This window comes from Trifolium pratense, linkage group LG4 (assembly GCF_020283565.1).
Source record: "Trifolium pratense cultivar HEN17-A07 linkage group LG4, ARS_RC_1.1, whole genome shotgun sequence".
Classification (NCBI taxonomy): domain Eukaryota; kingdom Viridiplantae; phylum Streptophyta; class Magnoliopsida; order Fabales; family Fabaceae; genus Trifolium; species Trifolium pratense.
In genome coordinates, this window is record NC_060062.1 from 18,061,429 (window position 1) to 18,074,814 (window position 13,386).

General features: G+C 33.8%; 2 protein-coding genes across 3 annotated transcripts; one reads left to right on the top strand and one right to left on the bottom strand.

Moving 5' to 3' along the window:
- The first annotated feature begins 2,439 nt into the window (after positions 1 to 2,439).
- Positions 2,440 to 7,042, top strand: LOC123921657 (arogenate dehydratase/prephenate dehydratase 2, chloroplastic-like). 2 transcript variants are annotated; one of them, XM_045974293.1, is made up of 12 exons: positions 2,440 to 2,802; positions 2,880 to 2,947; positions 3,143 to 3,235; positions 4,102 to 4,302; positions 4,378 to 4,458; positions 5,104 to 5,199; positions 5,291 to 5,368; positions 5,486 to 5,575; positions 5,683 to 5,741; positions 5,932 to 6,013; positions 6,094 to 6,169; positions 6,638 to 7,042. In XM_045974293.1, the coding sequence occupies exons 1-11, from the start codon at positions 2,544 to 2,546 to the stop codon at positions 6,151 to 6,153; spliced, it is 1,167 nt and encodes a 388-aa protein (XP_045830249.1). In that variant the 5' UTR covers positions 2,440 to 2,543; the 3' UTR covers positions 6,154 to 6,169; positions 6,638 to 7,042. The 2 variants fall into 2 exon arrangements, with proteins under 2 accessions (XP_045830249.1, XP_045830250.1); XM_045974294.1 differs by having other exon boundaries at positions 2,444 to 2,802; positions 6,647 to 7,042.
- Positions 7,043 to 8,014: 972 nt separating this feature from the next.
- On the bottom strand, positions 8,015 to 9,900 carry LOC123921816 (NEDD8-specific protease 1). The gene is made up of 2 exons (XM_045974497.1): positions 9,751 to 9,900; positions 8,015 to 9,033 (listed from the first exon to the last, which is right to left on the bottom strand). Exon 2 carries the CDS (start codon positions 9,011 to 9,013, stop codon positions 8,306 to 8,308), a length of 708 nt encoding a protein of 235 aa, XP_045830453.1. The 5' UTR covers positions 9,014 to 9,033; positions 9,751 to 9,900; the 3' UTR covers positions 8,015 to 8,305.
- Positions 9,901 to 13,386: the final 3,486 nt, after the last annotated feature.

Below are 13,386 nucleotides of genomic sequence, written 5' to 3' on the forward strand. Positions count from 1 at the left end.
TATCGATATCGTGTCACGTATCAGCACTTCATAGGGATTTTACACTACTATTTTGATAACAAAAAATCTTGAAAATTTTAAAAAAATTTATATGAATGTATTAATTTTGTGAGACTTTAAAATATTTTAAAAAAAAAATCTGTTTATAATCAAAGATTTTTAATATAAAGATTTTAACGGATTTATAATATATAATTTTAAGATTTTAAAGTACTTTACGAATTTAAAGATTTCAAAATATTTGATGACTTTTTTGAGCAAAAAGAAATAAAATTACAAAAGTGAATAAAAAATGATAAAAATTCATAAAAAAATGATAAATAATATAAATTCAATAGAAAAACTACCCAATGATAGAAATAACACTCACTTTTATAAATAATAAACATGGTAATCCAACACTAAAAGTGCATGTAAAACATTTACAATAAGGAGTAATTAAAAATGAGAAGAAAAGATGTACTTGGAAAAAAATGAGAAGAAAAGAGCATCGAATCCTTTTTTTGCTAATAAGTTTGTACATGAGTCGATCTCTCTAGAGCAATATTAAATATTGGCAGGTCAATTATGAAGGTGTAATAAATTAAGAACCTCTTATAAGAGAGGTTTGATATAAAAGATGGTGGTAGAACGATTAAGGACAACAATTGCAACAAGTATAGAATCTATTTCAAAAATAACACGATGAAGGTGGAGTGACAAATTGATTTCCAAAGGTACCACATTCCCCTAGAAAATTGAACAACATCCACTCGAACACAATTATTCATACCAATTTTCTTAATAACTTTTTCAGTTGCATTACCGCTAATACGAGTCTTTATAATGGCTTGAAAGTTAATATGATCCGTTCTTGTGTAGTCTCAAATAAGTGAAGGAAAGTTATGCCTTCAGCTCATCTACAGTCCCACACGAGAGCAAAAAAGGAGCGGCCCTAATGGGTCACCTTGTTGTACCCCGATGGCTGACATAATATGTCCATCCCCGAGGTATAACCTCGCTGCTTGATCATAGAGAAACTCGACCCACAAAGAAATAGATGGGCATCTCACTCTTACCTCGCGTAGTAGCGCCAACCTGTCTACCGTGTTGAATGCATCTGAGAAATCTAATGTGGGCATAGCCAAAGAACCATCTCCATGTCGTTGACTCAACACACTATTGGCACTGTGCAAAATGGCATCTGCACCACCTGATATCCCGACCCAAACTGAAAGTCATCGAGATATGTAGCCACATCTTTACCGACCCCTTTCATAGCAACATTGGATACTAGGCGCCTCCAAATAATGCCTACAACAATAGGGCGTATCCCACCTTCCGACTTTAATAAAGGCATCAAAGGTGCGAAAGCTACAAACTCTAACAAAATCTTTGGACATCTTATACTAGCCATAAGTTAACCACTGTAGTGATGACATCTAAAATATCTCTTGTCACAGTAGAACTTTCACCACACAATACGTTTAGTAAGTGTTGGGCCTACAAATCATCTCTACCGCACGATGTTCCTTTAGGGAACAATTTAATGCACCTGAAAACAGTGTCAACATCAACCACATTGGGAGCTTCAGAAAATAAGGTAGTCTACACGGAGGGAGGTGGCATGTACATATGTTTATCCCTAACACCCTAACACCCTCACAGCCGCTGTGAAGTGCCCATCTGCCACCTTACGAAGACATTGTTTAATGTTAGTACCCATCTTTTGGTTTTCCTCCTAAATATTATCTTTTCCATAACCTCGACCCTTATGTTCGTAAGTGTCTAACACACGGTTAACTAGCTTGGCGAGACCATCTGTTTCTCGCCATGTAGCTAAGCATTCTAAAATATGATATTATTGCAAGAACTTTCGATTCCCAAACTTGCGATCCCGCCTATTACGAGCCTTGACCACCTATAATGTGCACCGAGGAAGAAGCAACAACTGAACTCAAGTGCCTATACAACCTGATTCAACAACCACCTTATAAAGAGCTTCCTTCAATGCTTGAGAGAATGCAAAACGACAACTATGAGATATACTTTTCGCAATGTAGATAGGTGCTTGAAGAACTCTCTCTAACAAATGTGTGTCCAAAACTAATCTCTCATTTACATCAAGAATATTGAAATCCTTTAAAAAAATATTACATTTGATATTTTTAATGTTGATGGTTCCCGCAAAATCTATTAGATCCAAAGAGGGCTTTGTCTAACATGCACCGTTTGATTAAGTGGTGTATGATGCACAAGTCTTCGATATTTTTATAACGAATACGAATTTTACAAAATTTACAATTAGATGAAAAATTTATATTGTTTAGATCGAAAAAAGTCATCGTAAAAGAAAACTTCTCATAACAACAAATGAGAATGAAAAGTCATTTAAAAACAGTAGAAAAAAGAGCGCTGGTCAATTTCATCCCCGTAACCGCTAAAAGTAATAAACAGTCAAAAAGCAAAACCACGAATTGGTTTAAGACTTACACAAAGCTACACATACAGATAGAGATCGATCGTGACTTAAAACAAACACTGACGAACCTCAAAAGCCATTAATGGCATCATCACGAATCATATCTCATTCACCACCAAATCTCCACCGTCAATGTTCCCCTTTCGACACCGTTAAACCCCTTCCACCTCAAAATCTCAATCTCCCCCCAAAACGACACCGTAACCTCCGCATTCACACTTCCCTTCGTAGTAGTAGTAGTCACAGTAATAACGACCTCAACGACACCGTCGAATTGCGAACAAACTCCGTTTCCGCCGTCTCAAACGACGTCGTTTCCAAAGATCCGATCTCTCTTCCTCGTGCGTATTACTCTTCCCTCTCTCTCACCTCTCTTCCTCTCTCTCTCTCTCTAACGGTTTTCTGCGATCCTTTTTAGGTCCTTTGTCTTCGAATCAATCATCTACTGCTGTTTCCGATGGTTCACGACTTCGTGTTGCATATCAGGTATTTGATATTTTGCTTCTTACATTGCTGCATGCAAACTGTTTTTAACATTTTGTTTATTTTTCGTCATTTTTTTTTTTAGGATTTTTTGTTTTGTTTTGTGTGGAAGCATTGTAGAAGCTAATTTTGAAAATTGAATTTTTTGTGTATTGTTTGTGATTTGATATAGTTGAATATTATTGCATTTTTTTTCAGGGAGTTCGTGGTGCTTATAGTGAATCTGCTGCACAAAAGGCCTACCCTAATTGTGAAGCTGTTCCTTGTGAACAATTTGACACTGCTTTTGAAGTAAATATTCTGTTACCCTTAGCTGATTTTTTTATACCGGCAATCAATTATACTGTTAGATTGTTAGAAATGTTTTACTTTAATAATAACTGCTTCTGAAAGATATGATTGATTGTGATTTGTTGACGGTGTTAATTGTTTTCCATGTGTGTATCAAAATTAAACTCGTCCTAGTAATATGTTTGTTTCTAAGCTGCTTTATCAAGTTCCTTTGTTATTGTACTTGAGTGGGTGATTGATCTTTTTTCCACTGCACTGGTTTTCGTTATGGATTTTCATTTTATTTTGATGTCAGTTTTAGTGTTTAGTAAGTATAAGGGTGCTTTTGATGTGCTAAAAAATAAAATAAGGGATTGGACAGGACAGCTTCAGTTGTAGCGTGTTTGATTTTAAAATTGTTTGGAGGGCAAGTGACTGGATAAAAACAGATATTCTTGTCCCTCACTAAACCACATGACAACTCATTGGCCCAAATACAAGTTGTCTAAAATATCAAAATAACATTTTGTCCACCAAACATCGTACAAGACAACAAGCTGTTCAATAACTTAAAAGTTTGTCATGTTTTGTCCTGTACTTACCTTTTGCAAATCAAACAGACCCTGGGTAGCACAGCCTCTCTGGAACTCTTGATTGAATAATTTATGTTATGCAATATTGTGCTATTTGCTCATATGTTGACAAATATAAGTTTGGTAATTTTGCATTACAAGCTCTAACCAATTAAAAATTCAAAATCATATATTCCAGTTCTTTGTTCTTAGTTTCTGATTATTGTTATGATTGTTGCCTTTTAATTGTCAAGATGGCTTGTTCTAACTTTCAGTAGTCTCTTTATTTTTCTTGATCTCGGATTTCCATGTTAGGCTGTAGAAAGGTGGCTTGTGGACAGAGCAGTTTTGCCAATTGAGAATTCTTTGGGAGGTAGCATCCACAGAAATTATGACCTTTTACTCAGGCACAGACTACATATAGTAGGAGAAGTAAAATATGCAGTCCATCATTGTTTGATGGCCAACCCTGGTGTTAAACTTGAGAATTTGAAGCGTGTTCTTAGTCATCCTCAGGTGTGATTCTGATATTTTATACCTTAATCTTATATTTTTCCGACTATAAACTCACCCAAGATGGTGATGTTTTAGGCTCTTGCACAATGTGAGAACACCTTGACTGGGTGGGGCTTAGTTAGAGAAGCAGTTGATGATACAGCCGGTGCTGCAAAGGTTAGTGTAAATTTGTTGGAAGCTGGTTTTCTTGTATCATTTCAAGTGTTTATGTTGGTCACATTTATATACGTTTTACTTGCTTAAAAATAAAGCATAAGATAGCTCACAATTTGTTTTGCTTTGTGTTTGATTTTAAAAGGTTCTGTTTAGTAAGTTTACTTAGGGCACTGGTTAAGCACAAATGCATATCAAGAACAAGTATATCAAACACAATTGTTTGTGCTGCACATGGACTTCCAGTGTGTAGAACAAAGAATTGTATTATGACTTAACTGTTTGTTACTTTGTCCACTGTTGTTTTGTGTGTACCGTCCCCTGGGATGAATCAAACACAACCTTAAATTTTTGTGGTACAATGATCATGGCATCTTTGGAACGATACCCACCCTTTATTGTCAAGAAATACGCTTCTTTGAGATTTCAAAGCATTTTGGCATTTAGTTTATATAAAGTAAAAGATCACTGGCCTGGTCATACCCCAATCTGTCTGGAAAGTTAGCAAAATCATATCAGCCCCTGAAGACATGGTCATATATTGCACCTTGGGCTAAAGGATAGATTATCATTTTCTGCTGCTGCTGCTGCTGCTGCTGTTGACTTGTTTATTAATATCAGTTATCCTAACATAGTTACAAATTATAGCATGTTGCCCTCAATAACCTACAAGATGCAGGAGCTGTTGCTAGCTCTGCTGCTGCAGAGATCTACGGCTTAAATATACTTGCTCAAGACATTCAGGTTTGGGTCTATGTGTCACTCTGTTTTAGATTACATGGCAGACAATTTATGTTTATCATAGATTTGATGACTGATGGATTTGCATCGGCAGGATGATAGTGATAATATCACCCGGTTTTTAGTGTTGGCACGAGAACCTATACTTCCAGGCATAGACAGGCCATTTAAGGTGCGCTTAACTAGCATAAATAGCTGAAATTACTGGATTGATTACATCATACATCTCCCTTCTTGTTTGGTTTTATGCTTACTGACATCAATATTGAATGTTGCTGTTGGATTCTAGACAAGCATAGTTTTTTCTTTAGAAGAGGGTCCTGGGATACTTTTCAAGGCCCTTGCTGTTTTTGCTCTGCGTCAAATTAATCTTTCAAAGGTTAGTCGTCGTCTTGGGGGTGAGCTACAATATCTTTTATGGAAGTAACATTTGCGAGTATGCTTTTATATATTTCTAACTGTACAATTGATGAATTCTTCTTATAGATTGAAAGTCGTCCTTTGCGGAAGCAACCTCTAAGAACATCTGATGATAATAGCAATAGGTATTCCAAGTTATACGTTATGAAGGCCATAACCATAGTTCATTTTCTGAGTTCTAACTCATTCATCATTTAATTGGTTTAAATCATTATCAGTATTGGTGTTCCAAAAAAAAAATTATCAGTATTGTGTTTACAAAGATGTTGGCTTGTTAATAATTGCTGTGCTGATCACAGTTCATATCTTAAACAGGTACTTTGATTATCTTTTCTATGTTGATTTTGAAGCATCAATGGCTGATCAGAATGCACAAAATGCCTTAAGGCATCTAAAGGTGTGACTTAATTTGATTTTATGAAACATATTGAAAGGATTATCTGTGAGTAAGTGCTCTAAAACTAATGCAATTTGCAGGAGTTTGCTACATTCTTGCGAGTGCTGGGGAGTTATCCTATGGACATTAGCATGACATAAGTAATCTCCAAAAGTGGTGAGTGCCATTTCTAAATATTTTTATTGGAGTTTAGTTTATCAAGTTTATTAATTGTGAATGGCCTCCAATTTTAGAACTTTGTAACTATACCTTGACTGTTAAGAGTAAATCATAAATTGCATCGAGCTTTATCTATTGTTGTGCATGTGCTGATATGTGATAACTGGCATAAATCAGATCCTAGCCTGTGTTGAATACCATCGACTATTTAAATTTGATGGGAATGTCTAATTCTTTGCTGTCTTTAAATTATCATGCATGAGCTTTATCAACTCTCCTGGATTGTTTTGTTGTTTAAGCTTACCAAAACCATATTACATGGTAACCGTTTACGAAATTATTCTACGTGACAGCATTTCTTATTCATGTAATTGTGTGAAGCCTGTTGTATTACTCTTGCTGCCTTTTCAAATTTTGGAGCTTGTATTATTCTGATGTTTCTTCTGTATACTATTGATGGTGTAGGACTTGCAGTTGCAGATATAGTTACTGTTTCATACGGCACAGTTCTTCCAGCTGTTGAATCATGTTGATGGAAATACAGAGTTTACAATGGTTCAATATACAGATAAACAGAAAGCAGTATCAGATGTACAAGGTTCTTAAAATTTTGATGGGTGGTGGTATTCAACATTATGAATCCACAAGTTTGTTCAAACTTTTTCTCCTTGTTGTCCTCCCTGCCAATTCTCTTGGATATTTTTAAAATGTCAATGGCTAAATGCAAATGATACTTTTATAGGAACTCGTGTATTTATGTCTTTTTGAAAACAATGGAAACACATTTTTGTACCCAAGAGGAGTCTGCACATCGTCTACCATTTGCTACAATGCTACTTCTCAAGTGGTCCTGATGATTTTAGGATCAAATGTACTTTGCACCCTTAATTTATGCGTCTAGTTGCACTTTACACCCTTTATTTATTACATTAGCAATTGTAATTTAGTATTAGCTATTGTAATTGTGCTGTTAAAGTGAATAGATAATGTTTTAAAAGCCATCCTCTACAAGTGAAATCACAATAACCTTTTTGATTGAAATAAATCCTCTCATATTATTACAAGACAAGCACAGAAACAATCTAAATAGAGCTCATTGCAGATTGCACACGTACAAATCACCAATGTTGTGTTTTGCGTGATCGAGATGTGAAGTCCTATGCATGATAATTGAGTAGCGATCCAGCCGAATCCTCTTGTTTATATCTCAAAACTTTAGTAATGGATATCTCAAAATCTTTTGACAAATGGAGAAAGTCAGAAATTGTCTAAATTTATATCTCGCCTTGAAAGCGAAAGCAATGGTGATAGAGCAAAAGTTGTCTAAATTTATCAAAAGAAAATAGAAATGTTCATGGTCATCTCATGCAATGTCACTATTTAAGACGATGGTAGATTCGAAACACTTAGCCAGGTTAATGTTGGTTCTTTTAAAAGATAAGTGTACACCAACACCTTTTTTGGTATCGAGTTATCTGACATTTTTCTAACAAGCAAAAATTATTTAAATTAATAAGGAAATAAAAGGGGTTTTTCAATCCAAAGCCAATAGAATGGGAGGGGAAACCATTCTACCAAAAAGAAAAAAGAATGGGAGGGGAAACCAAAACAAATTACACAATATACGTGACCACCCTCCATTCATAAAGGAGAGACTGATAACTTCAATAGAAACAAGAACCATTTCCAAGTCTACTCCTTAACGTGATCCACTAACAACACATTATCTAAGACCCCTATTGGAGAAGATGCACACATTTTTGAACTCCCACACTGTCTATAGAATTAACAATGGAATTTCTTAAATAAAACTCACCAAAAGCAAACTAGCTCACAAAGGCAGCAGATAAAAATGTAATCATACTATTCACTTTATGATTGAAAAAACATATCAACACACATGAGAAAAGAACCTTCAATCACATTGTAGCAGAGAAAGCTTGTCCCTACGTTCAAGGGGGGTAATGAAAATCTAATTTCATACACAGTTCCAAAAAAATCCCAAAATATATTTTGACCTATGTATTTACTTCCTGACAATCAACAATATACTAAGATAAAATTTGCTTAAGCAGCAACTGGGTAAATGAAGGTTCAAAAACACTTAAAAATCGAATTAGTGGAAACCAGTTTTTATTCACACTTCGCATGTTCGGAATGCCTTGCCATTAGATCTCTGATCAAGGCCAGGATGTCGCTTCGCATGCAGGAAACAGCAGATGGAGTAACCTGTTCCTTCACAGCAGAGAACCACAGATCATTTGCATCAGTTTTATTGCTATTTACATGCCAGTCGCATATCACTCCTGCTATGGCTGTGACATATAAGCCACAATCATAACCATTCTTCTGCCTAGGTGAATCAGTGCATTCAAGATAGCGGGCCTTAGATCCCGATTCAGATAATCCCATGTATCCAACAACAGCTTTGTAGAGTTTCTTCGCAGGTGATGCGTTCATGCTTCTGCAGCTATCATGGTGAACAAATAGATTCGCATTGCGGTAGTATGCAAGTAAGCTCCAATGGGATCCACCTTCAGCCATGCTAACGTTGTCATTGTCATTGATGGGAAATAAAACTAGTGCCTTATCAGACAAATGAAGGGGATCTAAGAAATCTCTCATAGCCTCAGCAACAGGACATTGGATTATCCAAAAGGCGATAGATGGTGGAACCAGCAGGATATCCTGAGAAGGATGGCCTGAGGAAAGATAGCTGAGATAAAACTCGATAATTCGATCGTTCAAAAAATATGGACCGCTGAGGATGTCTAGATCAGATCGTCTAAGCACCACATCATTGTAACTGAGAATCTTCTCATCTGCCTCTGATTTCCCCATCCTGTGAAGAAGAGGCTAGCCTGAAGAAACCAAATTTAGTTACAGCTTATTAGACTTAGATTTAACTCGCTACTTTAGGGGAAAAAAACAGGCATCGATATAGAAACAACTTGTACATAAGCACTTATACGATAAACACTAATAAAAACAAGCTTATTTTCATAAATTTCTCGCAGCAAGCTTAAATGCAGACTTTATTCTCATTTAATCATCGATTATAGAAACAACTTATACATAAGCTCTTATACGATAAACACTAATAAAAACAACTTATTTTCATAAATTTCTCGCAGCAAGCTTAAATGTAGACTTTATTCTCATTTAATCATCGATTATAGAAACAACTTATACATAAGCTCTTATATGATAAGCACTAACCACTGAAGTGTTTAAATTAGTTCTTTACACAAACTCCATTTATCAAACACATTTATCAGAAATTTTCTTTTCCCCAAGAATAAATGCAAACAATAAATAATAAAAATAAAAAATGTGCTTGCTACATTACGCAAAAGAAAGATTTCACATCAGAAAAATGTGCTCTAACTTCAAAACTTTCACTCATTCTTAGCAATTACTTTAAAGAAACTAATCATGAATCCAAATCAGAGTTTCCTAATTATCTTAACCTTGAATTATCCTTAAACTTAACCTAATTGAGCATTGTTATGATGGAATTGAATTGGAAATAAAAACAAGAAAGAGATTAAGAAAGAATCGATTATAGTGTGACTTACAGAGATTGAGCGAAGTCGAGAAATTGCTATGGATTCAATATTTTTGCAAGAAAAAGACAAACAGCGATGCGTTTGGATATTTTGGGTTTATATGAGAGGGGGAAAAAGTAAAAATACTAAAGAAGGGATTAAAGAGGGAAATTGATGTACCAAAAAAAAAGAAGAAGAGGGAAATTGATATCTAAATCTCTTGTTTGGTTTGGGGTAGATGGAGGTGAGGTGAGGTGAGAAATTTTTTATTTTTATTTTTTGGTTTACTTTTTAAGAAGAGAGATGAGGGAAGCGAACTAGAAATATATCGTTTAAAATTTTATTACATTTTTAGAATTATCATCAACTTACTTTAATTTAAAATTTAAAAGTTATTCTTGTTGATTTGTTTTACTTTTTTCCTTCTCTTGCACCTATTTGCACGTCGTACTTCAACTTCATATAGTTTAGATTATTGCTTTGTTACCGAGTAAATAACTAACTTATTTTCTGAAAGTATCACTCACTGTTATAGTAGTCTCTGAGTCATACAAAAAATATTTTAAAGTTTCTGAATTTTATTATCGTTAGTCAAAATGGTATTTGACGTTATCTTTGATCACAAAATCGTTTGTTCTTGATGACATGTACCATTAGTTGACTAATTTGACAATGATGTGGCAATTCTCATTCAAAAACCAAGTCTAAATAGACAGAGATCAAAATGAAAGTGAAACACAATAATTGAAGAGTAACGTTGAGGAACCAAGCTGAAAGTGATGAATTGAAGAGTAATTTCAAGGGACTAAAATGACGAGATAGACCATTAGATTGAAAATTAACATCAACATCACCCCCAAATTAAAACCCTAAATCAATCTTTCTCTTCTCTTTGAACTATTATCAATCATCATCTTGATCAAGCTAATCAAAACCAGACCGGTCATCGAATCAATGTACTTAGCGGTTCAAGGTTCAATTGGTCGGACTGGTGTTGAATCGGGTTGGCCCATTTTCAATGTATTATACTCATATTTTATATTAATAACTTGAAAGAGTAGTTTTTTATGATTCACTTATACTTATAATTAAGGTTAGAGCGAGTAATATTCATTCACAGTTAAAGTCAATTTGATTTAATTTTAGGATAAATAGTGGAGTGAAAAGGGCAATTTGATTGACTTTTTATAATTTCAGGGGTATTTGGCTATTTCTAAATTTCAGAGGGTATTTGACGAATTTTAAAATTTCAGGGGGTATTTGACAGTTTACTCAGAGAAATATCTTAGCCCCGATTTTTTTAGTGGCAGATATGATTGGTTGTTTTCAACACACATTTGTATTATACTCGTACCTACACAACTCAAGTAGGTCTCTAAGAAAATCAATTTTCTTTTACTCCGACACCTATTAAATCGGTGTTCGATACCTGTAAGACATTTATACAAACATGTTAGACAAGTGTCCCAAAAAAAAAACTCTTTCCGTCCCAAAATATAAGCAAAAGTTAGTCAATAAAATTGAATGTATTTGGTCCATATCTTTAACCAAATACATCAAGTTTCTTTGACTCATTTTTGCTTATATTTTAGGATACTTTGTTTCTACTATCTTGAGACACATATGTGTTCCACCGTTTTGAATATTCTCATTGATCAATCGACGATGAACTAAAAGTAATAAGAATCAGGCTAAAAAATAAATAACATGTAGTTCTATGACCAAAGAATGATCATACAGTAATGACTTTAGCAGAATGATCAATCAATCCCTTGAGAATCAGGCTAAAATTATGATGCATCATTCAAAAAAATTCTGCATAGGTATAGTGGTTGGAAGTGCAAGTCTTGTAAGCCGTCTTAATTTTTGTTGTTAAATGTCATAGGATTATTCACTCAAATGCTAGTGGTTTGGAAAAAGGAACCAGAATGATGTGTGGACCAAGTACAACTCCACAAAGCTTTGTGCAGCCTGCTAGATTGCTAGTGATGAAGATTTCTCTCCAGAGGGACTCGCAGAATTGCAATGTGATTCCAAGTTGGTCATTGATATCTGCATTGTTGGGGTTGATTGTGATGTAAGTTTCACAGTAATTGTTGTAGATCGTTTGATCATAAACGAACCGTTAAAATTAAAACTGTGTGAAATTGTATTAAATAAATCATAGTCGGTTGATAACTTTTTAATGGTCGAGATTGGCTATTACGTGTAGCAATTGCAACAGAAAATCTCGGTCCGCTATATTTTTGGTAGCTATCTAATTATTTGATTTTGATCCGATTAGGGAAAAAAAAGGATTGTTATTATACTTTTAAGTTTGAAATGACAAGTGATAGGTTCAAAGTTCAACTTTGAATACAAGTCAACAAACTATCCTCAAATCCCACAATATTTTTAATTATATATGTTTGATATAATTTTTACTTTTTGAGGATAAAAAAGATAAATGGGGGAAGTAAAATCCGTTCCAAATTTATTTTCTACTTCTAAACTTATTTTTTACTTTCCCATATTAAGGAGAGTTGGAGAGAAAACTTTTGATGTCGAAGTTTCTCCTCATTGTCACTGATATTTCATTTGCTTGCTCTTCGAAACTTCGTAAGTCTAATTTTGCTTTTGCTATATCCACTGTCGTCTTGATTGTGTTTAATTTTTTTTTACTGCGTCTCTCTTTATATGTTGATCATGTCAATCATGCTTCTCTATTTTGTTATTTTTTTATTGAGGAGGAATATATTGACTCTAAGAACAACTCTTTAAGAGTTATTTGAAATTTCAACCTTTAATTTTTGTTTCACTGAATTGCTATGATTAGTTGCTGAAACTAAGGTATTTTTTTTTTGTTGTTGTTGGGTCCTAGTCTAGGGTAAGGTTTTATTGCACCTTCTTAAAGAATCTTTTTCTACCTTCAAATTGCCGATCAACATCGTTGATTGCTATGTGCCTTCAATCTCAAATAAATTAGCTTTGATGCGTCAAAAAAAAAATTGAAAGTCTATGGATTCTATATTTTTAGATGTGACTTTCGTGTTTTTTTTTTAAACGGGATGTGACTTTCGTGTTACATTTTAGCTAAAATTATTTTTAGTAAAATCGAAAGTTAAAACGAGTTTACACGATTTAGCTCTCTATAAAATTAGTAAAATCATTTAAACTCGCATGTTTTCGCATAACGATTCGAAATTATATTTTTTTTAGTAAATTCAAAAGGTCAATTTTTTTTAGTAAATACAATATCTTATGTAGAGTGACAGTTAATTTTTTATAATAGTTTATGTTAGTAATTATATGAGCAACAATTACTTACACTTGTGATTTTGGAACGTAGGAAGCACACCGAGACTTAGACAAATAATTATTATATTTGATAAAATAATATAATATTGCAAAAATTTATGTAATTATTTAAATACAATAAGTTTTTTTAAGTAGATAGACGAAATGATGTCAGACCTAACAATTTTGACATTTTCGTCAGTTGAGTTAATAATATGAACATTTAAATTTAATAAGTTATTTGATAAATAATATATACATAAATATTGTCAAAAAAAATAAAATAAAAAAGATACACAGTATAATAGGGATTTCGTAGAAATCAAATAAAACAATACAGGTTAAAATATACAATTATTTTGTATTTCAATCATAAATAATATTGAATCT

Excerpts from the sequence above, each read along its gene's own strand:
- LOC123921657 (XM_045974293.1), top strand. The coding sequence starts at position 2,544 with ATGGCATCATCACGAATCATATCTCATTCACCACCAAATCTCCACCGT. Across the intron at positions 2,803-2,879 it reads AGATCCGATCTCTCTTCCTC|GTCCTTTGTCTTCGAATCAA; the intron begins GTGCGTATTACT and ends GATCCTTTTTAG. Across the intron at positions 2,948-3,142 it reads GACTTCGTGTTGCATATCAG|GGAGTTCGTGGTGCTTATAG; the intron begins GTATTTGATATT and ends ATTTTTTTTCAG.
- LOC123921816 (XM_045974497.1), bottom strand. The coding sequence starts at position 9,013 with ATGGGGAAATCAGAGGCAGATGAGAAGATTCTCAGTTACAATGATGTG.